We start from the raw sequence: 27,629 nt of genomic DNA, 5'->3' as shown, positions 1-27,629 counted from the left end.
GCCATATCTCATGACACACGGTGCCAGCCCCAGGAGCTGCAATACTCTCGTTGGCCACTAGAGGGGGTGGTGAGGAGGCAGCCAGATGTACTTTGTTAGGTGAGAATGTACAGACTGTGGTGGAGAGAGAGCGGGGGAAAGAGCCATGGATCGGCGCCACCTATCCCTGTGCCTCTCACTGGATGAGTGGGGCTGAGCGGTCATTCGTCACGGTACGTTTCAGTTTGATGTGAGCAAATGGGTTGGTCCTGCAATGGGAAAGGAAAGCATCAGCTTGAATCAAAGTGTCAGGCTCAGATCTCGGGAGTCTGGTGAAGAAGCCCTATGACCAGTTAAGGTAAGTGTTCTGTAGTGGTTAGAGCTACAGACTGGGAATGTGGAAAGCAGAATTCAAATCCCCATGTGGCAATGAAGCTCACAGGGTGACTCTGTGCCAATGTGCCAGTATTTCTCAGCCTACCCTACCTCACAGGGCTGTTGTGATGAGAAATGAAAGGAGGAGGACCCGTGTATACCACCTGTGCTCCTTAGAGAAAGTGTGGGATGAAAATATGGCAGACAGGTTGAGTTAACCCACAGCAGGGAACAGCTGGATGGACTGGGTCATTTTTGCCTTCCACTGGGCATAGAGGGAGGTGAGGGGCGGAGGTAGCTGTGAATGTCCTGCATTGTGCAGGGGGTTGGACTAGATGACCCACAGGGGTTCCTTCCAGCTCTTTGTTTCTAAATAATGGATGGGTGGGGGGATACCACATGAATACTTCCCTATGGTTAATAAAACCCTCTCTGCAAATGAAGAAGCAACATGTTAGAGAAAAGCTCATGGTCCGGCACTTTGCTGCAAAGCTAACTTCTGATTTGCAGAGAGTTTTCAAGACAAGATAGCATTTAAAAAACCAACCCCAATCTCCCCTACTCGTGAAAGCTAGGCTAGAATCACAGCGCTGGGAATCCCTCAGAGGCTTTAGACCCCGTGTTATAAAACAGAGGAGGATATGGTATTCCTAAACCATAAATATGCAAGACTGGCGGCCTCACAGGAAGAAAGAAGATCCCTGAAGTCACAGAAGAGGGCTCTTACCTCGAAGGAGAGGCACTAGGGCTCCCAAACTCATTTGCTAACTGGAAAGGAAAGGAAAGAAAGAAGCCAATTCAAATATAAAAGAATACATTCCATTCATGCAAAAAGACCCACAGACATGCATCCAGTCAGATGCTCCAGAACATCAGGAAAACCACTCAGTCCTTGGAATGGTAAGAGTTTTCAAAAAACGAACAGACAAAAAGCACTGAATTTTGAATGCATCACAAAAGAAGTTGTTTCTATTAAGAAGTGTCATTTGGCGGCTTCTGACCACAGAGTGGCAGCAAAGGAACACTGAAGAGGCCCCCAATACTGGCCTTTGACAGGGTCCTCCATTTGACACACACAATCCTCACTGGCCTCCACTCACCTGCGACAGGTCAGGGTTCAGCATGCTGTAAGGGCGTTGACGGGATGCGCTGGCACGCGGGGAAGGCCTGAAGCGTGGGCTGTCCCCTCCGTCAGGGCCAGCGAGTGGAGAACCAGCTCGGTCCAAATTTCCTGTGCTGCTACTGTTCATTTTGCTAAGTGGACAGCTGTACAGAGAGACGGTGGGTAAGGGTTGGTTTGAGGAAATTCAAGCCAAGTGTTAGTAGGTATTGGCACCCCACCATTCAGATTTAACCTCAGTCTCCCTATTTCCCAGAAGCAGGGGCAGACTGACACTTTAACATAACCAGGGAACAGCACCGGAAGACCACTGGTAGCCAGGAGCATAGGCAAGCCTGCCTCTACTATCGCTGCTGCTGCAGCCGGGGCCCAAGCCGAGTGGCCCCTATGGCACTGCCAGCACCGTAAGGACTGTTTGGCTCAGCTTGATCTGAGGCGGTTTTGTCCCTGCTCAGGTCCGGATAGTTTGGCTCAGCTTGATCTGAGGTGGACTCGCCCCTGCTCAGGTCTAGATAGTTCAAGGTCTTCCTGCCATTTCCATCAGCTACTATTTTCTTTCCAGGGAGTCCGAGGGTCAAGGCTCCTATTCTTACACCCCTCCTCTAACTCTCTCTGCCTAAAGAAATCATATAAGACCAGTTGACAACTAAAAATAAAAACAGGCCCTTGAAAGCGTGGGATTTGAAATAAATAAATAAAACGGCATATGCCACTACCTTCCTCAGGGCCCACAGGGGGAAGCAGGAGAATTGTGTCATTTCTGACACGTTTCCTACTATGGATTTGTTCACAAGGCCGGCGCAGGCCACTTCTTGGCCAGTAGCAGGGGTGAATTAGACGGTGCTGAGGGCTGTGGCACAGAACCACCTGCCATTCCTACTCCCAAAGGCTGCTACACTCCATGCACTGGGACAACTGTGCTTTTTCACGAACGGTGTGGGGCACAGCCTAGCTCCGGGGCCAACGATGCTGTTTTAGCAGATTCAAGGTCATGTAAGTTACAGGAATGCTATACTTGCCGGTATGGAGCAGTGCTGTACCATTTTGCTCTGTGAAATAGGGGATGGATGGGGGAGGGGGCTCCCTGACCTGGATGGTCCAGCCTAGCCTGATCTCATCAGCCTTCAGAAGCTAAGCAGGGTCGGTCCTGGTTCTTGCTTCAATAGGAGACCACCAAGGAAGTCCAGGGTCACTACTCAGGAGCAGGCAATGGCAAACCACCTGTTTGCCTCTTGCCCTGAAAACCCTACAGTGTTGCCAATAGGCGGCTGTGACTTGATGGCACCATACACACAGGGTGGGTATAAATGGGCAAAGTGATAAAAAGGCACGGCTGTGCTCGCAGTACCCATGACAGGGTTTTCCCCTTTACCATTACCAGAGACATATTGCCAATGGGATGAAGTGGCTAGAATGTCAGACTAGGATCTGGGAGACCCGGATTCAAACCTCCAATCTGCCATGGAAGCTTGTTGGATGACCTTGGGCCAGTCAGCCTAACCTACCCCACAGGGTTGTTGTGAGGATAAAACGGAGATGAGGAGAATGACGTAAGCCGCTTTGGACTCCCAATGGGAAGAAAGGCGGGGTATAAATGAAGTAATAAATAAAAACAAAATAACAGGTCTAGGGCAGTCAGGTGTCAGTTCAGGGGATGGTGTCTCCTACCTGGTGGCTGCAGCACCTTAGCAAGGACTCCAATTTTGCCCCACAGTTAGTGGGCAAAAGCAGGTGAGCAAAATGAGATACGAGGGAGAAGGAAACCCACTTCCCCCTTAACATGACCCAGAAACTATTCGAGCCAGAGGAGCCCGTCTCCGAGGCAGCAGCTGGAACTTCTCAGGATAGCCTCCTCAGCCCAACTCTGCCACTCCCGCCGCCCCCTCCCCTTTCAGGATCGAAGACTTGCCACTTTACCTGATGAATGCTTTGTCAGCCCCTTCAGCTGGGGGGAAGGGCCGGGTGTAGGAGAAAGGGAACCAGCCTTTCCTGTAAAGAGGAAGTGCGGGTAAAGGAGTTTCCATTAAAACAGGAAAGGAGAAGATGCACAACCACTTTCTAGTCTCTGCTAATGAGATGGGGGGGGCGGGATAAGGAGGCTGTGCTTTTAAGCACAAGAAGCGGTAGGAGCAGTCACAGCCAAAACAAGGAGCCAGGATTCCTGGGCCTAGAGAGGGAGTGGGGTCTAGTGAGTTGGGAAAGGGAATTGACCAGGAGCCAAAGTTTCTGTTGTCTGGACAGAGGAGGAAATAGGCCGGGCTTAGTACGCTAGAGCGGGACAGGCTAAGATCTATTTTCTTTGCAAACACAGCACAGGCTAGCTTAGACCCCCTGGGAGTTAATGGGTTTAAGTCCACTGGGGCCCATGATGCATTGGATGAGACACATGAAGCAACCTTATAACAACTCGATAAAGTCTAGCATCTTGGCTGTAGAGGCAGTTCTATGAGGCCTTTCTCCAGCCCCTGCTAGAATTCCACGTGGGACCTTCTGCATGCAAGGACATGCTCTACCACCGTGCCACAGGCGCTCCCTGAAGCTCCGTGCAACTCTCAGCCAGACCTCCCTATCAGTCCCCACACATAGGCAGAGCAGCTCAGGAGAGGGTGCCACGTGTACATATTCATAGAACAGGGGAAGGCTAGCAGCTGGGACTCCAGGATCATTTGGGGGCACAAGGCATGGTGAGGATCTCACATTTTGGTCGTCTCGTTTTCCCCGTAATGCCAGCCATCCCGTGCCTCAGTCACCAGCAGTAGGATGAGGTCTCCCTCTTGGAAGTTGAGCAGGGTGCTGTTCTCGCCTGCTGCATGTGAGAATATCGCCTGGACCCTCCGACGCTCAGAACGTGTGGGCAGTATTGAGAGCGGACTGACACGAGGCAGGGTCTTGTTCTCCACTGTGAGGGGGAGCAGGGATGGGGGTCAGTGGGCAGTTTTCTGTCTGGGACACAATACACTCTAGAGCAGTGATCTTCAGCCTTTCTAGACCCAGAGTCATGCACGGGACCCACTGAACTACAAACATGTGACAGGAAGTCAATACTGCCCTGGAGTCATGTGACACGAAACTCAGGGTTATAACCTCAACAGTTCCCAAGCCAGGATCGCAGACAGCAAACCAAAGAGCTGGGGATGAGAACCACAAGACAGGCACCAGGACGTTTACTATAGTCAAGAACAAGTTTACAGTCAGAGTAATGGCAGAATCTTCCCCCACGCGGAGTGACCTATCTTGGTCCCCTGCTACTCTGCTCAGCATGCATGCCAAGAACGGCAGGAGGCACAGCACATATGCTCTTTATGCAGCAGGTTCTTTCAAAAGGGAGCCAAAAAGGGCGGATCGGTGCCCCTGCCCCAGCAAGGGGGACTCCGAGACCCAACTTAGGGGCCCAATCCACAGGCTTAAGACCATTGTTCCGGAACAGGCAGGTCAACTTACAGAAGGGGTGCGTGGGTGTAACTGACAGTGTTTTAAAACACTGGTGCTCGATGAGGCAGGAGGGCCCTGGGGGCAGCTTGCAGGTTATGTCCAATGCGTGACACTCACCCAGTGTTGCCAGACGGGTCTCCATTGACATCTTGCGCGGCATTGGAAGGGTGCAGGAATAACTGTCAGCGGTCTTGGTCTGTGGGGGAGTCTGAGTGGTTTGTGTGGGCGGCAGACCTGAAGTGATGGTGGTGGATTCACTGACTGGTGGGTGACTCGAGTCCCTTGATCCCCTCCCACGATGAGAGTCACCATTAAGAAGAGGTGTCACCTCTTGGACTGAAGCACGCTGTATGGATAGCAAGAGGGAGAAGGAGGAAGCAAAGGGGTACCGTACCTGCATTCAGGTATTGCCCCATCCTAACTTTTCTTAGTCCTTTGACCCCCTTTGTGGGAGAGAAGGTGGCATGGTATAGCCTGATCTCTTCAGATCTCAGAAGCTAAGCAGGGGTTGGTTCTTGGATGTGGGACCACCAAGGAAGACTCTGCAGAGGGAAGACAATGGCAAACCCCCGCTGCTTCTCACTTGCCTTGAAAGCCCTATGCTGGCGTCGCTACAAGTCAGTAATGACATGACAGCACATGCGAGCATATATATAACCTTTGAAATGAATCGGAGGCCAGGCCCCCCTCTTCATTCCTGGCTTTCCACTGTGAGCTCCAGAGTTGACATCTGACTATTCCAACAAACTCAGGGACTTTAAACTCCATGAAATAAAGCAAGCGGGGGGTGCACCAGTTTCCTGGCTTTTCTAGGCATACACTCACGTGATTTGGTCCATGCTCTAATAATTCTTCCAGGACCTTAGAGCTGGGAAGGGGTTCGGTGACTGGCACGGGTGTCCCCCCAGGGAGATGGTTGGCTGTGAGCTTGACCAAAGCCAGGGCACGCTCAGGTAGGCGAGTGGGTTGGGTGCACGATGTCTGCCAGACAGGCAGCTTGGCTGCTAGCAGCTCCCGCACCTGTGAAGAAAGAGTGACACCAAGATCAGTCGCTGTCTAGGGGGCGGGTTTGTGTGTGTGACTAAGCAGCTTCTCTTCCATCCTGCCTGAGGATGGCAATGCTAGAAAATGCACATTTTGAACTCATGGCAATTAAATCCCGCTCTCCTGCAATCTGTGCTCAACACTCCTTTACTCCAAGATGAACTGGGGCATGCCGGTTGCCAGCTTCTCATTATTGCCCCACTTAAGGTGGCCCATTCGGCATTGATGAGAACCCATTCTTTCTCTATTGTGGCTCCCACTTTTTGGAATGGAGGTGAAGGAGGGCACTAGAAGTGTAAGACTGTTCTATTTGTAAGATAAGAATAATAAAACAGGGTTAACATACCTGTAACTTATGTTCATCGAGTTCTTCTGTGCTGACACACATGGGGACTGCGCAGGCGCAGGCCAGCCGCCGGAGAATTTTCTAGAGCTTCCATGGCTCCGAAGGGGCCGTTTGTCGCGCGCCTCAGCGACCGTTTTCCCGCCCAAACGGTCACGTGATCCTCCAGCGACCAACGGCCCCTTCCCTCAGTTCTCCCTTGCCGCCGCTTGACCAACACACTTCAGCCGTAACACCTTAAAAACACCAATATCCGTTACAGCCATCACAGTATTGTGCATTGGAGTTCACAGCGGGGTAGGAGGGAGGGTTGTGTGTCAGCACAGAAGAACTCGATGAACATAAGTTACAGGTATGTTAACCCTGTTTTCATCTTCGTTCTTCTGTGCCTCCACACATGGGAGTGTACCAAGCTTCACACAATAAGGAAGGCGGGGGTGAAGTCCAACACAATTTTATTGAACAAACAAGATCAAAAATAAATAGATATGCGTATATACATCTATGTAAAAAACTGTGTAAGGACACATAAATATTCAATATTTACATATATACACACCCCCAGGTACATATATACACACTTCCACTCAAGGGTACCCAGCAGGTACGCCAAGAAAGTCATTCCAAACTCCCTCAGGAAAAAAGGGAGTGTAAGACAGCCTTGGCCACAGATACATCCTGCTCCGCATTGACATCAACGGCGTAGTGCCTGACAAAGGTGTCTGCAGAGGACCATGTGGCTGCTTTACAAATGTTAACCAGGGGCACCCCCCTGAGGAGTGCCGAAGAGGATGCTTGGGACCGCGTGGAGTGGGCTCTGACATGAAGCGGGCAAGCCACCCCTGCCAGGGAATAGGCCTTGCTAATGGCCGTCACAATCCACCTAGACAGGGTCTGTGAGGAAGCCCTGTTACCCTTGTCCTTGGCCCCAAAACATACAAACAGGTGAGGACTGGCGCGGAATCCCTTCGTCCTATCCAGGTAATAGGCTAGGGCCCTCTTCAAGTCTAGGGTATGGAGGGCCTTTTCCCCCTTAGAGGAGGGTTGAGGAAAGAATGCAGGCAGTGAGATATCCTGCGAGAGGTGGAAGGCGGACACCACCTTGGGCAGGAACTCAAGGCAGGGACGCAGGACCACCTTGTTGGGATGAAACACAAGAAAGGGAGGGTCAGACCGCAGTGCAGACAGCTCACTGACCCTTCTGGCCGACGTGACGGCCACCAAGAATGCTACCTTGTAGGATAGCATATCCAAGGGGCATGTAGCCATAGGTTCAAATGGAGGCAACATGAGATGTGAGAGCACCAAGGACAGTGACCACCGAGGCACTGGCGCAGACACAGGTGGGTAAAGATTGTACATGCCCTTAAGGAACTGGCGGGATTGCGAGTGAGAAAACACCGTAGCACCCTCAACTCGGGTGTGAGCAGCTGATATCGCTGCCAAGTGTACCTTGAGGGAGGACACCTTCAAGCCCAGGCCACGCAAGTGGCACAAATACTCGAACACAACCCCCAAGGGACTGCTCTCGGGCACCACTCCTCTGGCAAGTGCCCAGAGCTCAAACCTGCGCCACTTGGCCGCATAAGCGCGCCTAGTGGATGGCCGACGAGCATTCAGGAGGACCCTCTGTACCTCGTCAGTAAAGCCTACAGGGGAGGAACGATCCGCCAAGCCGTTAGGTGCAGCTTCCTGGGATCGTGGTGGACTAGGCTCCCGTTTAGGAGAAGGTCTTGCCGAGGGGGCAGACTGACATATGTCCGTTGGGACAGCCGCAGGAGCTTCGGGAACCAAACCTGCCGTGGCCAGAAGGGGGCCACTAGGATGCAGTCTGTCCCGTCCTCCTCTATCTTGCACAGGACCCTGGGAATCAAGGGGAATGGAGGAAACATGTAGTGCAAGCCCTGCGTCCACGTAAACTGGAAGGCATCCCCAATAGAGAGGGGGTCGCTCCCTGCCCTGGAACAGAACGTGTGGGCCTTGGTGGTTGCCGCAGTGGCGAACACGTCTATCACTGGATGACCCCACATCCGGAAGATCGGCCCAACGCACTCTACGTTCAGCTCCCACTCGTGGTCCAGTAAAGGGACCCTGCTGAGGGCATCTGCCCGGGCATTGTCTGACCCAGCCACGTGTATAGCACGGAGCGACACGCCGTTCTTGATAGCCCACTGCCAAGTGAGTGTGGCTTCCCGGCACAGGGCCATGGACACTGTGCCCCCCTGCTGATTCACGTAGTACATGGCAGTCGTGTTGTCCGTCTGCACCAACACCTGACGATTTCTCAGCAGTGCTGTAAGAGACACAAGTGCGAAACGAATGGCCCTTAGTTCAAGCACATTGATATGGAGGGTCTTTTCCCTGTCAGACCAGACATCTTGCACAGACACATCACCACAGTAAGCCCCCCATCCCAACAGAGAGGCATCAGTGGTAACCGTGATGTCATGGTGTTGATACCCAAAAGGGGTCCCCTTAAACAAGTTGTCATCCGACAGCCACCAGTCCAAGGAGGAGAGGATGACCCTCGGGATAGAGAATTTGAGGGACGGAGGGTGCAGCAGAGTATTGTACCTCCGCACAAACCAGTTCTGGAGAGGGCGCATACGCAGCCTAGCGAAAGGCACCACAGAGGTGGCTGCTGCCATATGCCCTAGTAAGCACTGGATAGCGCGCACAGACTGGAACCGGTTCCTTTTAAACATGGACACTAGACCCCTTAGGGTCCGAGCCCTCTCCAAAGGGAGCAGGGCCTTACCCTCCACAGAGTCTAACAGTGCGCCAATGTAGGACACCTTGCAGCTGGGCACCAGCTTGGATTTCTCCAAGTTCACCAGGAGCCCCAGGCGTTGGCAAGTGCTAAGTACCAAGCCAATGTCCTGTACCAGCCTAGACTCCGATTCAGCCACGATGAGCCAGTCATCGAGGTAAGGAAAGATGGTACAGCCCTCTTCCCGCAGGAAGGAAACCACAGGGGCCACACATTTCGTGAACACTCGTGGGGCAGTGGACAGGCCAAAGGGGAGCACCTTATACCGGAAAACCCTTTGCCGGTAAACAAAACTCAGGTACTTCCTGTGCTCCTTCCGTATGCCCACGTGAAAGTATGCGTCCTTTAAGTCAAGAACCACAAACCAATCCCCTTGCCTCAGTAAGGCGATCACAGCCGCCAACGTAACCATTTTGAATTTGGTCACCTTGAGGAAGGCATTAAGGCCCCTCAGGTCTAAAATGGGACGTAAGCCCCCATCCTTCTTAGGGACCAGGAAGAACCTAGAGAAGAAACCCTTTACAGAGTCCTCATAGGGCAATTCTTCCACAGCACCCTTGGCCAAGAGCGATACGATCTCTGCATCCAGCTCGGCCATAGTGTTATTGACAGCTGTCAGGGGTGAACTGCATCTAGGCAGCTCAACAAATTCCAGCCCGTACCCCAGTTCAACAATAGTTAAGACCCATGAGTCAGATGTTATTGACTCCCACTCAGAGAGGAGTGGACTAAGTCTGTCCGAAAAGTTCGGGGATACGGCTGGCGTGACCCGTCAGTACTGCCTCCCGGTGCCCTGCTGATCCTTCTGCTGGGCCGGTTGTTGTGCCGGACGAGGCTTGAAGGGCCGACGCCTCCTCTGCTGTTGTGCGGGAGGGTAAGGCCGCTGCTGGTAGGCAGGATACTGCTGGTAGCCCGGCCGCTGCTGTTGGTACCTGCCCTGATAGTGGTAAGGGCCTGACCGGGGAGCGTACCGTGACCTGGAGGAGGGCTTGTCCGCTGGAGCTAGACCCAAAGACCGCGCCGTCTGCCTGTCCTCTTTTTTCTTTTTCAGGGTCTCGTCGGTCGATTTGGAGAACAGCGAGTCCCCTTCAAAGGGCATGCTCTCCACCCTGGAACGCACCTCTTGGGACAGGGCCGTAGACCGCAACCAGGAGTGGCGCCTGAGGACCACCGCCGAAGCCATTCCCCTAGCAGCAGTGTCAGCAGCGTGGCTCCCAGCGTTCATTTGCTGTTTAGACAGCCGGACAGCCTCTGTTTGCAGCAGGGACACCACCGCCTTCTGCTCAGGAGGGAGGTCCCGGGTATAGGATGCCAACTTCTCCCAGAGGTACAACTGGTACCCTGCCATGATGGTCTGGTAGTTGGCAATCCTCAGACCCAGCGAAGCGACGATGTACTGGCGCCTGCCCATGGCATCAAGCTTCTTGCCCTCTTTATCGGCAGGCACCGAGGAGTGACCCGATCGTCGGGGGTTGAATTCCTCTGTGACAAGGGAGGAAGGTGGAGGGTGTTTCACCAGCGCCGGCCAGGTACCCTGCTTGATCTTGTAGAGCTGCTCAATCCTCTTGGATGTTGGAGGCTGATCACAGGGCACCTGCCATACCTTCTCCACGATTTCCTCAATACCCTCGAGCATGGGGAAGCCAACGTACGCCGGGTTGTCTCCGTAAATGCGTTTGAGGAGCTTGTCCTTGGTCTGGGGAACTGCCGAGGAGATGTCCATCTCGAGAGCCTTGGCCATCCTTGCCATCTGGTCGGCGTAGATGCGGAGGTCCTCGAAAGGCGAGTCCGCCGATGGCACTAGCTCCTCAGCCGGCGATGGTTCGGACCAGGACTCCGACTGGTAGCCAAAGCTCTCCACATCCTCCTCATCGGAACCGAGCTGGGATTCCGGAACCTGGAGCGGAGGGGGAGCCCACGCCGACCTCGATGTCGAAGGCCTCGGTTCCGACACGGAGAAACCCGCAGGTGCCCCTTCCCACTGGCAACGGTATGGCGAGGGGAGGTAGGAGGCCTGTCGATGTCGGGACGCAGTGGACCGGGCCGATCGGACACTGTCCCCAGACCGACGTCGCTCACGACCGGCAGCTGGTGGAGATGGACGGGCAGGGGAAGGACGGCTCCGACGAGGAGACGGGCTCGGTTCCAGCCTCGGCGACCGAAGAGCAGGCGATGGTCGGCTCCGACGGCGCGGGCTCGGCTCCGGCCCCGACGAGAACTCTGCGGGCACCGTCTCGAAGGCCATCGGATCCGGCACCGGCACGGCGAGTTCCTCTGGTTCGGGGGAATCCAGATGAGGGGAAGGCGTGTGAGGAAGCACGATGACCTCTTCCTGGGGAGCGGGATGCGGCGACCGATGATGTTTGGTCTTCTTCTTCTTCTTCGCCGGTTCCGAAGAAGACCTCGGAACCGACGCGCTCCTCGCCTTCGAAGGGGACCTTGGCTTCGACCTCTTAGGCTTCACTGGAATCGACCCGGTCGTCGGTTCCGATCGGGGACTCGGTACCCGGATCCTCGGTTCCGATGTCGGTCTCGGATCCGATCTGGTGGAAGATGCGCTACGGGGCGGCCGCACCGGTCCCTGCGCTGGAGAGGCCGCTCTCGACGCCGAGGCACTCGGGGGACGCGGTTTCGACCCCGACCTCGCGGAGGCCACTGAGCCAGCTCTGGAATGCCGTTCGGCAGAGGGGCTTGGGCCGGCCTTGGAGGAGGGCAACGGAGCGCCTCCGGACATGACCTTCTGCCACAGGGAGGAATTCAGTCGGGCCTTGCGCTCCTGCCGGGCCTTGCTGGTGAAACCCTGGCAAATCCTACAGGCCGACACATTGTGGGTCTCCCCCAAACAAAAGAGGCACAGTTCATGGCCATCGGTCTTGGCCATTTTCGTGTGGCATTGGAGGCAATGCTTAAAGAGAGCCTTTGAGGCCATCTTCAGGGGCACGCTAAAGAGAGAGGTCAAACAATCCGGGTCGTATTTACCGAGTCCAGTCAACGTCCAAATCAGTAAGCAGAAGAGTAGTCGAGGTCCGAAGTCCAAAGTCAAAAGCCAAAGATCAATCAGAAGTCAGAAAAAAGCACAAAGCACAGAGCAACGAAGCTCACGTTCTCTCCAAGCGGCGGCAAGAAGAGAACTGAGGGAAGGGGCCGTTGGTCGCTGGAGGATCACGTGACCGTTTGGGCGGGAAAACGGTCGCTGAGGCGCGCGACAAACGGCCCCTTCGGAGCCATGGAAGCTCTAGAAAATTCTCCGGCGGCTGGCCTGCGCCTGCGCAGTCCCCATGTGTGGAGGCACAGAAGAACGAAGATGAACATTTGATTTATATACCGCCCTTCAAGACAACTTAACGCCCACTCAGAGCGGTTTACAAAGTATGTCATTATTATCCACACAACAAAATACCCTGTGAGGTGGGAGGGGCTGAGAGAGCTCCAGAGAGCTGTGACTAGCCTAAAGTCACCCAGCTGGCATCAAGTGGAGGAGTGGGGAATCAAACCCGGCTCTCCAGATTAGAGTCCCGCGCTCTTAACCACTACACCAAACTGGCTCTTGTTAAGAGCTTTTAATGGGGGTTTAAGCTGCACACATTTTGTTAGGAAGGGCGATTAATGGGGTTTTCTTGTATTTTGTATCTTTTTAAACTTGGAAGACACAAAGGAAAAGCAAAGTAGACAGACAAACAAGGATATGCTATTTCAAGCTTTTCTTTGTCTAAAAATTTGATTTTTTTAAAAAAGAGAGGTTTGAATTCCATACTCATTCCAACAAAGGAAGAATAAGAGGTATTTCTAGCTGAATCACTTTGTGAGGAGAGACATGGGGGTGTGTGTGTGTGTCTCCCCTCAGCCCTTATGCCATGAGGCAGATGCAGCTCACCTTGGTGTGATAGGTGCTGAAGTGCTTGGAGACGGCACATTGGCGGTCCACCAGAAAGGAGTATCGGCGCCTCTCCTCAGTCAAAGCTGCCTTATATCCTTCTGCCACGAACTGATCCAACTCACTCTGCTTGGTGCTCATAATCTCCACATACTTTGGTGAAGGAGAAGAAATCCAAAAACATAATTAGCTGGGACGCAGCCATCTTGTTCCAATTTCAGGCCCAACCACTTCACAGCCAGACGGACATACCAACACTGTACAGAATTAGTTTCCCCATATGACAAATTATGTCGCCTGTACGAATGTGATGTAGCAGACACAAAGTAGGATTTGGACCAAGGATTTCTATATTCAAATTCCTATTCGATGCTTAGATTTCAGGTAAGCTGTCAAACTAATGTCACAGGAATGTTGAGAAGAGAACGTATTACCACCAGGCATCTCAAATTTTACTTTCTTTTTTTAAAAGCAAATTTCTAGTCCTTATGGATACAAAGATGAGTCTGAAGCTGCAGGGATTAGTCTTGTTCATTTCATAGTTGAATTACCATTGCCCCACACAAAGTCACCTTGTGATCTTCCAATCACAGATGCCTTTTCAATCAGCTGTCAAGGATCCAGAGCAGGCTACTGTAATGCACTCCGTGGGGAGCTGCCCTTGAAAACTGTCTGGGAACATCAAGTGGTTCAACAGGTTGTTGTCAGAGATCATAGAATCATAGGGTTGAAAGGGACCTCTAGGGTCATCTAGTCCAATCCCCTGCACAATGCAGGAAATTCACAAATACCCCCTGACGGCCCCAGTGACCCCTGCTCCATGCCCAGAAGATGGCAAAACACCTCCAGGATCCCTAGCCAAACCAGCCTGAAATGAGCAGAGGAAAGTATGTTACTCTCGTGCTTCAATAACATCACAGGGTCTTAAGTATTTCTGGACACAAAACAGTTTGCTTTCTCAATTCCTTAGGAAGTTTATCCCAATAAACCTTCCTGCTCCCGAAGATTGATCCAACAGAATTTACAAAGCCTGTATTCAAAGTTAACCATGCCCCAAACACACACGCACGCACACACACAGCTGAAGTTTGGCTTATCTCCCTTCCAACATTTTGTAATTTTCTCTGTGGATTAGGTAAAATATTGCGCTCTTCTCCTTCAGGATCAGATGTTTATCAAATGTATAGGATTCTCAACAGACTACACAGCAGACAGGGTGAAACTGATGTCATAATGCATTCAAATGGATTCAATTTAACATTCATGTTAAATCATTTTGCCCACAAAGCAAATGAAAGGTTCCCCTGCACTGTTCCAGGAATGGGTTTTCCAAACAGCCTTGGAATAGTATTTGCTGAGCATCCTTTTTATTCTACATTAATGGCTCTGAAGAAATAACTGCTGCTTCATTCCATATGCACAAATCTGTCTTTCAGCCACAAGCAAGCATTGAGATAGAGGCAGAATTTCAATGGGGTTTTTTTTGCCCCTTTTGAATCACCCTGATTGTGAACAGAAACAGATGGGGAAAGCAACGTTATTAATGTCTGTTAAACTATTCTGAGCATAGCTTTATATCCTCATCAAGGTAGGGGCTGGGGGGAGCGATCAGATAGAATCCAGCAGGCAAAGTGTTACTACCTCTGCACCCCCTTCCTCACTGGCCCCCCTCTTTGTGGCCTCTAGCCTGAGCAGGCCTTGATCCTGAAGTAATGGTTACCGGGGCAACAAGGTTCACAAAAGGTGCCTCTCCAGAGCCAAACATCCTCTGCCGAGATTCACAGGATTTGGGGTGGGAAGGGGAGGGAGAATGGTAAATGGGAGACACAGCATCAAACCCAAGTGAGCCACTGAATACAGAAGAGGGGGCAAAAGTGTATGTGGTGTATGTGTGTGAATTGTATGCTCATGTGTGTAGTGTTCTGAATATTCTGGATCCCACCCATTCACAGTGTTGCTTTGCCTTCTCTTTAGGGCTCTGCTTCTTGCTGAGTTCTGTGCATGAGTGCAGCTTTGTGTATTTTAAACTTCTCCCTTTGTACAGGGTAGTATTATCCACTCGCATACGCTTAATGTACGTGCAGGTGTAGAGTGTTTGCATAGGTGTGCATGCCAGGTTGAGAAATGCATCATGCCCTTTTTTTCCCTGATGTTCTGAATATGCATGTTTGCACAGAATTTTCTGTAGGTTTTCAGAAAGCACGGAGAGTTCCCTGCACATGGATATGGGCTAGGAGATGTGTGACAGGGAGGCATGTACATAGGAAGCAAGGTGTGAGAACGTGCATGGTAAGGCTCCAGATATGATGTGGATGTGTGCTCCGCAGGCAAGAAAGCACAGGCAAAAAAACTGTAAGCAGGTGTGTAAGTTTGTATTTATGGGTGTACGTGTAAAAAGTGTGTGCATAGGTCAAGAAGTGTGTGTGTGTGTTATTGTCAGCAATCCAGATAGCCCCTCTGGAGAGATTACTTCTCCAGGCACCAAATGGCCAAAGAATGTTAAACCCTTTAAAGACATAAACTTCTTAGTGACCCCAATCCCCACACCCAGACAACATCTAAACAGAGCGGGCAGCAACCCCAGACTTAGAATGGTAATGGGGAGGGAAGCACTGGCCATCGTGTTCTACACTCGCTATCATTTCTTATCTGAAAATTGGTGTGTTTTATTTTGTACAGTCGCTCCTCATGCATGGCTGGGAGAAAGATGGAAACATGAGCTAGCTATCTCTATTAGATCAAGCGGCTAGCAACTTCCAGACCTACATTTCTCACTGTATATTTCTGCATTTAGATACAACAATGTCACTGAAACAAAGCTCCAAACTGCTATATATTTTCGGAATTTCAGAACTTGGCACATGCCAGAAAGGTGGTTATGTTTTGTACTAATTAAAAGAAAACCCGTATTTTATCTGCCATGCGGCTGGAGGTTAAATTTCAGTGTTAGGTACACAGTAGTACTGGTACACATTTACGTCTGTTACTCAGATGAATATGTGAACCGTCTCCATTCCTCGAGTGCTTTCGTCATCTAAAAGTACTGATGTTGTTGTTTACTGCTGGTATGTTTTGTTTTATACCTTACTTGTGTTGACTTAAATGTTTTATTGAAAATTGCTCTGCAGCAGTGGAAAAGTGCAAGAGTCCAGTGGACCTATAAGACTAACAAAATTTGTGGGAGGGTATGAGCTCTCGTGAGCCACATTTTGCTCTGTGGGTTTGTTTTAATGGAGCAGCAGGGTAAAAATTATGATAATCAACAAAATAAAAGGATGTTTTGGCAGACACCAGCTGATACAAAATCTGTGATGATCTGGCTGTGATGACTCAGTTGTTTATACAGGCCATTGTTCAGTGATGAATCTGCATGCACAAACCTACCCTTGGGGCAAGACCTACATGTTACGAACACGGGACTGCCACCATAAATGGCATCCTTGTGTCCAGTTGTGTTTCCCTCATAGGATGCAGAATCATGGAGCTTGTATTGTGACATCTTCATATCACGTTTCCCTGCCCTCTTTCCACGTCACTGGCTACTATTGGAGGGAACAGAAATGCAAATTGTGATGATATAGTGTGTGTGTGGTGGGGGGAGATAAGTGACCCTACGCATTGAAAGGAAAAGGCAGGGGGAGTCAATACAAGGATTCTGCTTTGGGTGACAGCTCAGGGAGTTTTTAAACATCTGGGTACAATGCCAATAATATATCTATTGAGCCAAGAGGCATTTTACTAAATGTCTATTTGGAAAAGTCCCAGCATGGAATGTTGCATGGAAGGAGGATCACATACCTCCATGACAGACTGCGCAAGTTCTAGCATCTTGGACAGCAGGACTGGGACAGTCCTTCTACCTGGATTGCCACTTCTATCCTAAGGGAATGGTACTTGGTTAGATAAATCTTTGGCCCAGCTTTGCATAAGGCAACTTCTCATATTTACAAACACAATCCCTGCTTGTGAGAGAGATTCCAACCTTCCTGCCTCCTCCCCAGAGAGCCTGTCCTGGTATTCAGCATGTCAGTTTCTGACAGGACATGACGCCATTCCTGAGGGGCTGTGTGGAATTTCCATTGTTTTCTGAGTGCTTCTCTTGCTGGGGGATGGGCTGGCAATGGATTCCCCTCTCTCTACCACTGACCTTACCTGCACCTCGCGGTCCCCATACTTCTGTGGGTTTTTGCTGCTCTGGCATTTCTTGCGTAGTTTCTTCAGTTCTGTTTGACACTTTTCAATGGATTCTGCTTTGGCACGGTGCTCACCTTGGTATTTCTTCAGGGTGGCCTGGGAAGAGTCATGGCTGTGTTAGCTCTGGAGTAACAGGAGTTCCCTTTGCCTCATTTTGTGCAAACACACAAACCAACCCCCAGAACTGCTGTAGAGTTTTATTTCCATTTAGGTGATCAGTTAGAGCAGGGGTTCCCAACATGGTGGCTTTGGGCACCATTGCGCTCATAGACACCAAGAGTTTTTAGAAAGTGGGCAGGCCAGGTGGGGCTTTTGCCAAGCATGGCTTCTGATTGGCTATTGGAGATTTGATTGACTGTGCAGATTTTTAAAAATGTTGCTTTGTCAGAAGCTGTTTCCACAGTACAAGGATTGTCACTGTGTGACTGAAGGTAAGCTGTAGCAGCCATTTTGTAGCTGCGCCCACCACACTGTGTCAGAATTCCAAATGTGCCTGCAGGCTCAAAAAGGTTGGATAGCCCAGAGTTAGAGAAACAGAGGTATGCCAATATGATGGGTTCTTGGATACAGTCAGCATAGGACAGTGAACAGATTTATTGGTTCCCTGACCAGCCACAAGGGCCACTGGCTGGCCTTGGGCAAATACTAATTTCAGTTTTCTACAGGGGAACACTGGATTACAGTGGCCCTGTCTCCTCACTGAAGGCATAGTTAGGAAGTTCTCAGCCTTCATCTTTTTTTAAACATGGATATTGTTTTCCTTTTTGAAAGAGAGAAGCTGGTCAGATGGGCAGGGAGAGAAAGCTAGACTTTTTGAAGAAGGGTTAAGCCTCCACTCCCCCGGCTCTCTTGTGATCCCTGACTGCCCTTTGGCTTCATATTCCTCAGCAGGTGATGGTAAAACAAGAAAAAGATATCTTATAACCCACCTGGAACCTTTAAGAAAACTGAATACTTTTTTCTTCTGTCCCTCACTGCTATACTCACATGCCTCAGTGTGGAAATCTGATACTACCCCAAAATGGCAAGCTAAAAAAGAGCGATATACAGTGCTTAATTTCTAACTAAAATAGGTGATGGGGCTCAAACTTGCCTAGAAGCCATGTTGTTTGTCATGTACGTTTAGGGTTGCCAGCTGGAGAGGGTGGGGTTTGGGGAGGGGCCTCAGCAGGATAGAATGCCAAAGATTCCACCCTCTAGAGCAGCCATTTTCTCCATGGGAACTGATCTCTGTCGGCTGGAGATCAGTTGAAATTCTGGGAGATCTCCAGCCTCCACCTGGAGGCTGACAACCCTATATACGTGTTCCTTAATTTTGAGAACAGCAACATACTTGGTGTGGAGGGTCACTCTGCCTGTGTCTAGAGGCACGTTCCTTCATTACTGCTTTACTGTTTTGAGGATTTGAACAGATTCTGGGACTACAGCCATGTGATACAAATTAAATCTTAGGTGACACACTTCAGAAGAGAAGGCAGATGTGGAGAGGGATGGATGGACGGGGGTATACACAGAGGGGGAAATACCAAAGCCACAGCAGAGAGGAGGGCAAATCAGTCTCTCTCACCATTAGATATTTGATATCCAGTTCTAATTTGTGCTCCAACTGGGATAGCAGCTCCGAGTGGAAAAGCTTCAGCTGGAAGCAGGCGACAGAGAAACAGGAAGAAAAGGAATGAGAGTCGGGAAGACAAGAGCTTGTGCTGCCCATTCCCTCCCATAGTTTGGCTGAAGGGCACAAAAGACTATCATGTTATAGGGGAGATCCTGCAGCAGGTGATATAAAAGAACTCTGCCTGAAATCCTGGAGAGCCGCCACCGATCAAAATAGACAATACTGACCTTGACAGACCAGTGGTCTGACTCAGCCTAAGGCAGGTTCATGAGTTCTAAGTAAGGTGTATCAGTTTCAGCCAGGCTGAGTCAGGCACTGGGACAAAAGGGGCCCATCACATATAGAAACTCACTGTCTCCTCCAGCTGTACTTGGATCTGCCGATGAACTTCTGCCATCTGGAACAATGTGTCACCTGCAGACCAGGACGAATGAAAAGTTAACAGACCCAGACATTCACAACCCTATAAAAAAACCCTTTGTCCTCTCCAGCCCAATCTGTCCAAGTATAATCTCCTTTTGGGTTAATTCCTTTTTCTAAGAGTTGTTCATGAAATCCCAACATGCTTTTAATTATAAACACCAACACTCAGGCCAAACACATACATGGAAGCAAGCCTTCCACTGGGCACATATGCCCACCCTTGACTCTGCTCTGGGCATGCCATGTGCAATTCACACATTTTATCTAAGGCCCACAGTGATCAAACATGAAATCTACATTGTACATTCTAGACTCAATGGGATGGAAACTTTTCCAAAAGAGAAAGTACAGCCAGGTACACAAGGCCACAGTGTTATTGACTGCTAACCAAATATGATTTCATACTTAGACAAATATTTAGACAGCAAAAACAAATCTGAACAATACGTAAAAAGTTAACACATTCAAAATCTTTCTAAGAGCCAAACTATGTGTAACATGTGAGATTCCCGGCAGGTTTTTAAAAAAATAATAATGGAAGAATCTGGAGTGGTGGTGGTGGAATCAAATTTAAGACCAAGGGAGAGGGGAGTCAGGGGCCATTTCCAGATGGCTTACCTGCACCCGGGACGTCGCACCACGTTTCGGATCATGCCGGGGAAAACACGAAATACCGCGTTTTCTCATGTGAGTTTTGCGCGACATCGCGCAAAACTCACACGAGAAAACGTGATATTTCGCATTTTCCCCGGCACAATCCGAAACGTGGCGCGACGTCCCGGGTGCAGGTAAGCCGTCTGGAAACGGCCAGGGTTGCTGAGTGGTAGGAACAGTCATTACACTCATGTCATTTTTCTAATATTAATACCCAGCCCCTCCTAAAGCTGCCATATGACCATAAGAGAAACATAAATACACTATTTGTATGTTTCCCTGGGTGTGGGAGGGAAACAACTGCTTGGAGGTTTTGAGATGTTTATTATTTCTGTCAAAGGGTGGGAGATCCAGTTATTGATTTTCAGCCGTCACATCTAGTTTGATTAGGCATGACGGAGATTCACAACCAGGATTTCTCTCATTTATTTTCTAGATCAATATAGCCACGACAGGGTGTGTATGTGTGTGCGCGTGCACGCAGGTGTGAACTGGATTGCAGAATGAGAACTGCTACAATTTACCCCACAGTCACCTGCATGTTGTTCTTTATGTGGCAAATAGCAGCTTGCCCGGGGGGGGGGAGGGGATTTAAATCAGAGAAATGGCTCAGGGGGGGGGGAATGTTAGCCAGACCCTCCCTGAGTACTGCTTCTCAATCTGATCCAGCCGATCCATGGCTGCTTTGATCTTAAAAAGGAAAAAAATGTGATTTATAATCATGATTAAGCTTGGCCATTCAATTTGCATTAGAGTTAGACTTGCAAGTTGGAAGTAGGTTGATGAATCAACCAACAATTTAGCTGATTAATTGGTAGGGGCCAATTTTAATCAATGGGAAGAGAAAATTTTGTTCTTTTTAAAACTCTGCTGTGCTTTTGATGCATTATTGTAATAGGGAATTTTTAAAAAATGATCCATCTTTCTAACAGTGATTCAGAGTTTCTGTTCACTGGGTTGTAAGTTCCCTTAAACACCTCAAAAAGTTGATTGGGGTTTTTAGTAATGTCCCCATTTTTTTAAAATTGAATTAACTGGTTAAATGGCAGACGTTTCACCCCCTAAATTGTTCAAAAGTCTCAGTCCTAGATGTAATACAGATAATGGCACATTTGCTAGTGCTAAAAACCTCAGTCCTCCCTCCACAACACACAGATATGCCTAAGGACAATCAAAGATTTATTTGGAACACATCATTTTTCACACTGCAAGGTGTGTGTGTGTGTGTGTCTGTGTGAGTTTGGATAAGAACCCATGGAAACTAAAATCTCTGCATGTGAGAAGCTAACAGAATGGGGAGAAGAGCTCACTGTAGTCTTGGATACACTTTTTTTGTCTTGTGATGGGGGAGCATTTAAACCCTAAACTACCTCCTCATCTGCTGACTTGGAGTGATACAGCCCAGGAAAAGCTCTACCATTACATTTGGCTGCACTTGTATATTGTCTCAGGGCCCCAGTTCCTGTTACCAGAGCTGTGTGGTTACCTCTGATCTCACGATGTTCCAATAATGTTTGAAAGATGTAATTGCATGGGGTGGTCAAGATCACATGAGTGCTGTATCAGTGTCAGTGGCCCCGATGTGTGTGTATGTGTGTGTGTGTGGGGGGGGTCTCAACAGTGTGTACAGTAGCCACATGATCAATCCATTCCATGTGATTCCTGCCAGGTTTTGTACAAAAAGCAGTCGGTTGTGTTCTGTGCATTCATGCGCTGCTGTGTCTCCAGCTTATCTCCTTAAAAGACGTTCACAAAGTTCTAATTTGATGACACCCTCACATATTTTTGCAAATGTGCATCCATGCAAAGCATATTTGCATGCTAGCGCTGTACAGAGGAGAGGCATGGGATATAAGGTCCTACCCTTCTCAGGAAGCACAATAGAGACGAAGCATGACACTGTGCTCTAGTAGTATTGGACAAGACCTAGGGAGACCAGAGTTTAAAACTTTACTCTGTTTGGAAGTAGGGTTACCACCCTCCAGGTGGGGCCTGGATCTCTCCCAGAATTACAACTGATCTCCAGGAGACAGAGAGAAGTTCTCTTGGAGAAAATGGCTGCTTTGGAAGGTGGACTCTATGGCATTATAGCCTGCTGGGCTGCTCTCCCCAGGTTCCACCCCCGAAATTTCCAGGAATTACCCAACATGGAATTGGCAACCCTATGGAAGTCTTCCAGGTGGTTATGGGACAGTTGCTGTCACTAAGCCTGACCCACCTCACAGGATTGTTGTGAGGATAAAACAGCGGAGGGGAAATCGCTTATATTGCCCAAACCCCCTTGGAAGAAGGATAGGACAAACTTTTGGGCTTAGATCTCTCAGATTTTCCACAGGCGGAAGGATTTCTGTTTGCGAAGCACCACTTGCATGCCACTCTCCCCACAAGGCAGTCTGAAATCCGCCCCCCCCCCACTCCCACCTTGTTTCTGAGGGATAAGGAACTGCCCGGAACATGATTGGGGAGGGAAGCAGATTTCAGGCTGCTGTGGGAGATGGGAAACTTGCATTCCACAAGGAAGGAAATTGATCCTCCTGTGGAAACACTCCAGGGGGGGGGGGTCTAATCCAAAGTAAACAAAAACAGCTCAAATGGAGAAACTTAGCTTACCGAGTTCCTTGGATCCTTGGCTGTCGCTGGCCAATTCACCAAGTTTCACTAAGGCATCAAAATAACCTTTGGCTGCTACTGTTACTCCTGTAAAGAGGTGTGAGGAATGCCATACTGATTAATGAACTTGTAACATACACACACCAACACAGACCTTTCTTTTTAAAGAAGCACTAACTCTGACCTAACCTGAGGTCAAGAGATGGATTGGGGTATTTCATTACCTGAGAGTGCTTTCTGATAGTTCTTTCCCATGGTAACAAAATTCCTTAGACTGGGGTTGAATTGGTCCAGAATTGCCTAGTTACAAGGGAGAAGAATATACATAACTCACATGTATACTTGAGGCATGGCCCATCCAAAGCAAAGTACTCCCCCCACCTGCCTTGGTTTAAATAGGAAACATTTTAAGCATATGCTTAACCTCCTATGAAAATCAACAGAAATTAAATGGACTTAACTTTGGCTAGCTCTTACCGTAAATTATGTCTGTGTTTTCTGGAGACAGTTCAGTCACACAGAAAGTGGCAGACAGAGAGAAAACAAGGTGGGGACTGAGGGACGGATAACATGTAGACAGGATAAATGGATTGACCGGGGGACGGATGGAGAGGAGGCAGCTTTATAGACCCAGCAAAAGAATGTAGCCATGCTGGCATCCTTTTTTACACAACAGCCAACCAGATGCTCCTAGAGGTCCTACAAGCAGGTCCAGGCCTTCCCTTCATGTTGGATCCTAACACTGGTATTTATCCCTTCACAACTGCAATTTTTCCTATTGTGCCATAGGCTCTTTTTTCCAAAATGGCAGTTGCAACTACCATTTTTTTAAAAAGCTGGTAAAAAGTTCTTGGGTGGTGTGGTGGGAGAAATAGTGGTTGGGAAGGATGGCAACAATAAAATGGCACTGTTTTGGGGGGTGTTTAGAATATGTGCACTTTCCTGGGGCCTGCAAACCCACTTGGCCTCTAATGTTTTGGGAAATATTGGAGCAAAGAAGGATGACAATATACAGATGTTCCTAAACATACCACTTCAGTGTACTCTGGAGCAACCACATATAATAAACATTTAATATGGATGTAACCATACAGACTGGCACATGTAGATAGAGAGGTAAGAAGGCGAGATAAAGATGGCCGCCAATGCATGGAGAAAAGCGTGCGAAGATGGACATTTTTTGAAAGCATTTTTTAAAATTCCACTCCTCTATTCTATGCAAGATCCCCAGGGCAGTTCACCACAGAAGTTAAAAATATAATTACAACAGAAGACAGAAAACAATAAACCAAATGGATAAAGCAACCAAAACCAGAAACTTTAAAATTCAATAAAAATGTCTAGGAACATTAAAATCAATCACTCATCAACAAGAACAATCAGCAGTCATGGTTGGCTAATACAGCTTTCTTTCTAACTTACAAACATTGCTAAAAAGAACAAATTTCACCAGCTGGTGAAACACTGACAAAGATGGAGCAATATGGACCTCCCTTGGCTGGGCATTCCTCAACTATTTACTTTTAAGTATTTATAGAGGGTAGTTTGATTAGCTTTGCAAACTCTCTAAATATTTCACATGCGTTCGCCCAGCAGTTCTTACAAGAGTCATGTGGGGAAAAGCCAGTATCCTTATCCCCCCCACTGCAAGGTGGGGCAACTGAGTCTGGCAGATGAGTAACTTGCCACAGACTACCAAGTGAGTTCAGTATGCATCTGAGGTAGGACCTTCTCAGCTGATATCTTATGCTACCACCACCACCCCACCCAGCTCAGATAATTAGATGGATGGGGGTGGGGGGATGAAGGAAAGAGTAGTCAGGGAGGTGTGATGGGATGAAAGTGAGCAAACAAAGGAATGGCTGGCCCTAGACTGCCAGTGGAGTGAGAGTGAAAGGCATGGAAGTGGGAGCAGTACTTGGGTATGAGGATTTTATAGGAGGAGGGATAGATGGACTGGAATCGGATGGGTGGACAGACCAGACACTTATAGTGGTATATAGTGGTTTTCATTGCCAAAGGGTATTTTCACACCTGATTTGTCATGCTTTTGGATTTCCTTTGCTTATGCCTGGAACCTGATGCCACCTCTCTCATTTTCTTCAAGTTCTGTTCAAAATTCATCTTTCCTATGAAGCCTTAGCCCTCATTCCCTACTGAAAAGTGGCCCAAATTACATGGAACCAAAATGCACCCATCTTTGTCTCCGGGTTATCCACCTTTCTCTATGTTATGTCCCTGATATTTTGAGAATGTCAAATTCCAGAGAAAACAGGACTCCAGCAGCACCTTAAAAATTAACATCATTTATTCTGGCTGAAGCTTCCGTGAATCAAAGAGCCTCAGATGTACACTCCAGTGAAGTAAGCACTGAGTTGTGAAAGCTTTTGCTGGAATAAATTACATTAGACTGTAAGATACCACTGGACTCCTGTTTTATTTTCCTGCTGCAAACGAACAGGGTTACCCGCTTGGAATTCCAGAGGTCTGGCTGTGCCAGTCGGTTGCAGCCAACAACACAAAGGACTGTTGTGACACCTGAAAGATTTATTGTGTTATAAATTCCAAGAATGGGGCAGAACTCCTGTTTCTTTTGGACTTGTAAGCCCCTGAGGGCAGAGACTTTTCTTCATGTTAAGTCCCAGGCACATTGATGGCACTGTATCAATCACCAAAGACATTTTAACAATTCTGTAGCATGAAAGTAAAGGCATTTGACTTTAAAATGGCTCCCTTCCATTTTCTTTCCCATATGAACAGCATTCCCATGTGTATTCAAACAGCATGGAGGAATACTTGTTGGGCATCATATGTGAAAACACTGCAAGGCATTTTACAATTGTCTCCAAACCCTGATAGGCATAAAACAATTTCTCAGAAAGCACAACATCCACAAGCAAAGCTCCCCTTTGTGGCCCAGATTTCGCAAAGCCCAGGAGACAAGGTCTCCCTTCAACCTCTCCCCCCTTCCCCAACCACTACATGAAAGATGACTGGCCCCTTCTCAGTGTTGCTTTAACAGCTGTCAGATGTGCCTCAGCAGAGACAGCCAGAGCGCAGGAACTTGTTCGATGTGCGTGTTTCCTCTCCGGATAAGAACTCAATATCCCATCCAGTTGGAAGCAAGATGTTCAGAGACCGGCTTCCACATCTCCATGCCGGAGCAGGGGAAAATAATGGGTTAAGTTTTCCTCTTCATCTCCGGGCCAAGTATGCCGAGGCCAAGATTTGGCATGGTGTTTGCTTCATTTCCATAAGGCAGGAAAAAACGGGAAAAAAGACAGCAGAACTCTTCCAGCATTAGCAGAAGCTAACCAGAAAAATGGGAGACTGCCGATTTCATTCAAAACCCAGGAGTCAAAAAATCCAAATCTGGCCCCAGCCCCTCTTGCAGCTAGTCAAAGAAAGTTTGCATTTTTCTTCCCGAGACAGGAACTGAAGCAAGAACTTTTGACCAACTTTCCCTAAGTTTTCCAGATACACACCCAAATTCACAGTGGAATTAATTTAATAAAACAGTAGGGCACATGTATAAATAGAGCAAGATAGTCTAGCAAAATAATAGTACACACCCAGAGTGAGACAGACTGCTAGCTGTATTTCGCTTGGTTAATCCTTTAAACAATGGAATGTGCCAGTTATCTCAAAGGGGAACAAAACTTATAAGCCAATCCTAGAACTTTTGTTTTGATTTGGGTTTGAGGGTGGGAAGAAGAAAATAAGTATGTCCTGATACTAATATTTGCTGTGGGAGATTTGTTGGAAATCTGGGGGTGGGTGGGGTGAAAATTTGGGATGGGGGTGTTGGAACCCCTCTTTAAACTTCTTTTCTCCTTTTCATGGGCTCTATTTTTCAACAGATCTTTAGGAGGTGGTCGTGGGGGGGGGGCGGACCAGCCGGATAGGAATAGCCAGAAACCAAACGGGGTTGGGTGGGGGTATAACCCATGATGGGGAGGATGCAGAGCCGGGTTGGTGGATCGGAAGGAGGTAAACTGGATCAGCCTGGGGGAGGGGAGAGGAGGAGGATGAAGAAGGAATGGTGGGATGAAGGGAAGGAGCAAAGGCAGGAAGGTGGTGGGCTGGAAAAGAGGAAGCAGAGGAGATGGAAATGCAGCTGGATGGAAGGATCGGAGGGGAGGCCGGGAGCGAGAGGGGGCCCGGGGCGGGGGGCGAGGGAGAGGCACGGCTCACCCGATAGACATTCTCCGTCAGCCGGTTGACCTCCTCCGAGCGGGACATGATGCCGGGGCAGTGAGCGCAGCTGGGCCCGGACGGGGCGTGTTGGAGAAGGGGTGGGGTCGGGGGAGGGTCTTGCCGGGGGACTGGAGAGGAGGGGGAGCAAAAGGCGGCGAGAGGCCGCGGCGGGGCCGGGATGCTGCGGGAGCCGCGGGCTGACTCCACAGGCAGGCGCCCCGCGGTCGCGATGGAGAAAACGGCGACAGGCTCCCTCTCCAGGCGTCCGGGGCACATCCTCGTTGGGCGCACCGCTTGTTGCTAACTCCTTTGGGGGAAGAGCTTCATGGGTAGCCGTGACGGTCCAGTAGCTGGGTATGAGCATCCCAGAGTCAGATCTTGTATCTGATGAAGGGAACTCTGGTTTTCGAAAGCCTGGAAATCTGGTTGGACTGTAAGAGAAGGGCTACAAACCCGAACACCGTGGAACAGGCCGGAACAGGCATTAAACAAATAGTGGTACCACAAAATAGAGTGGGATGTGTTAAAGACACCAGAGAAGAATATTTTAGAAATGAAAACATGGAAATATCATGCGTTTATTAACCCTTTTTTCTGCCAAAATGCTCTTGGAACACCACAGGATAGACCGGAATGGGCACTAAAGAAACGCCAGTACCACAAAAAACAGAGGGAAGTAATAAAGACACCAGAGAACAATATTTTAGAAATGAAAACATGGCGGTATCATGCTTTTATTAACCCTTTCCCTCCAAAAATGCTCTCAGAACCCCACAGAACAATATTCTGTGCATGAAAACATGGAACTAGCAGGCTTTCATTAACCCTTTCTCTGCCGAAATGCTCCTGAAACAGCATGGAACAGGCACTAAATAAATTCCAGTACCGCAAAAACCGGTGGAAAGCATTAAAGAAACTGGAGAACAAGACAGGATATATGTTCCTACAAATATCATGTGTTCCTTTGTTCGCAGAAAAATCTTGAACTAAACATAGCGG

At 49.1% G+C, this 27,629-nt stretch overlaps 1 protein-coding gene across 1 annotated transcript; it reads right to left on the bottom strand.

Moving 5' to 3' along the window:
- Positions 1–26,678, bottom strand: LOC129338773 (brain-specific angiogenesis inhibitor 1-associated protein 2-like). Its single transcript, XM_054993248.1, has 14 exons — positions 26,628–26,678; positions 22,658–22,733; positions 22,434–22,520; positions 19,099–19,160; positions 18,699–18,770; positions 17,090–17,227; positions 12,938–13,090; positions 5,732–5,926; positions 5,024–5,252; positions 4,172–4,373; positions 3,392–3,463; positions 1,455–1,620; positions 1,082–1,122; positions 1–248 (listed from the first exon to the last, which is right to left on the bottom strand). Exons 1-14 carry the CDS (start codon positions 26,673–26,675, stop codon positions 176–178), a joined length of 1,614 nt encoding a protein of 537 aa, XP_054849223.1. The 5' UTR covers positions 26,676–26,678; the 3' UTR covers positions 1–175.
- Positions 26,679–27,629: the final 951 nt, after the last annotated feature.

The sequence above is a fragment of the Eublepharis macularius genome, chromosome 12 (assembly GCF_028583425.1).
Source record: "Eublepharis macularius isolate TG4126 chromosome 12, MPM_Emac_v1.0, whole genome shotgun sequence".
Taxonomy (NCBI): domain Eukaryota; kingdom Metazoa; phylum Chordata; class Lepidosauria; order Squamata; family Eublepharidae; genus Eublepharis; species Eublepharis macularius.
The sequence above is the reverse complement of the archived record's forward strand: the minus strand, read 5'-3'. Positions and strand labels throughout refer to the sequence as shown.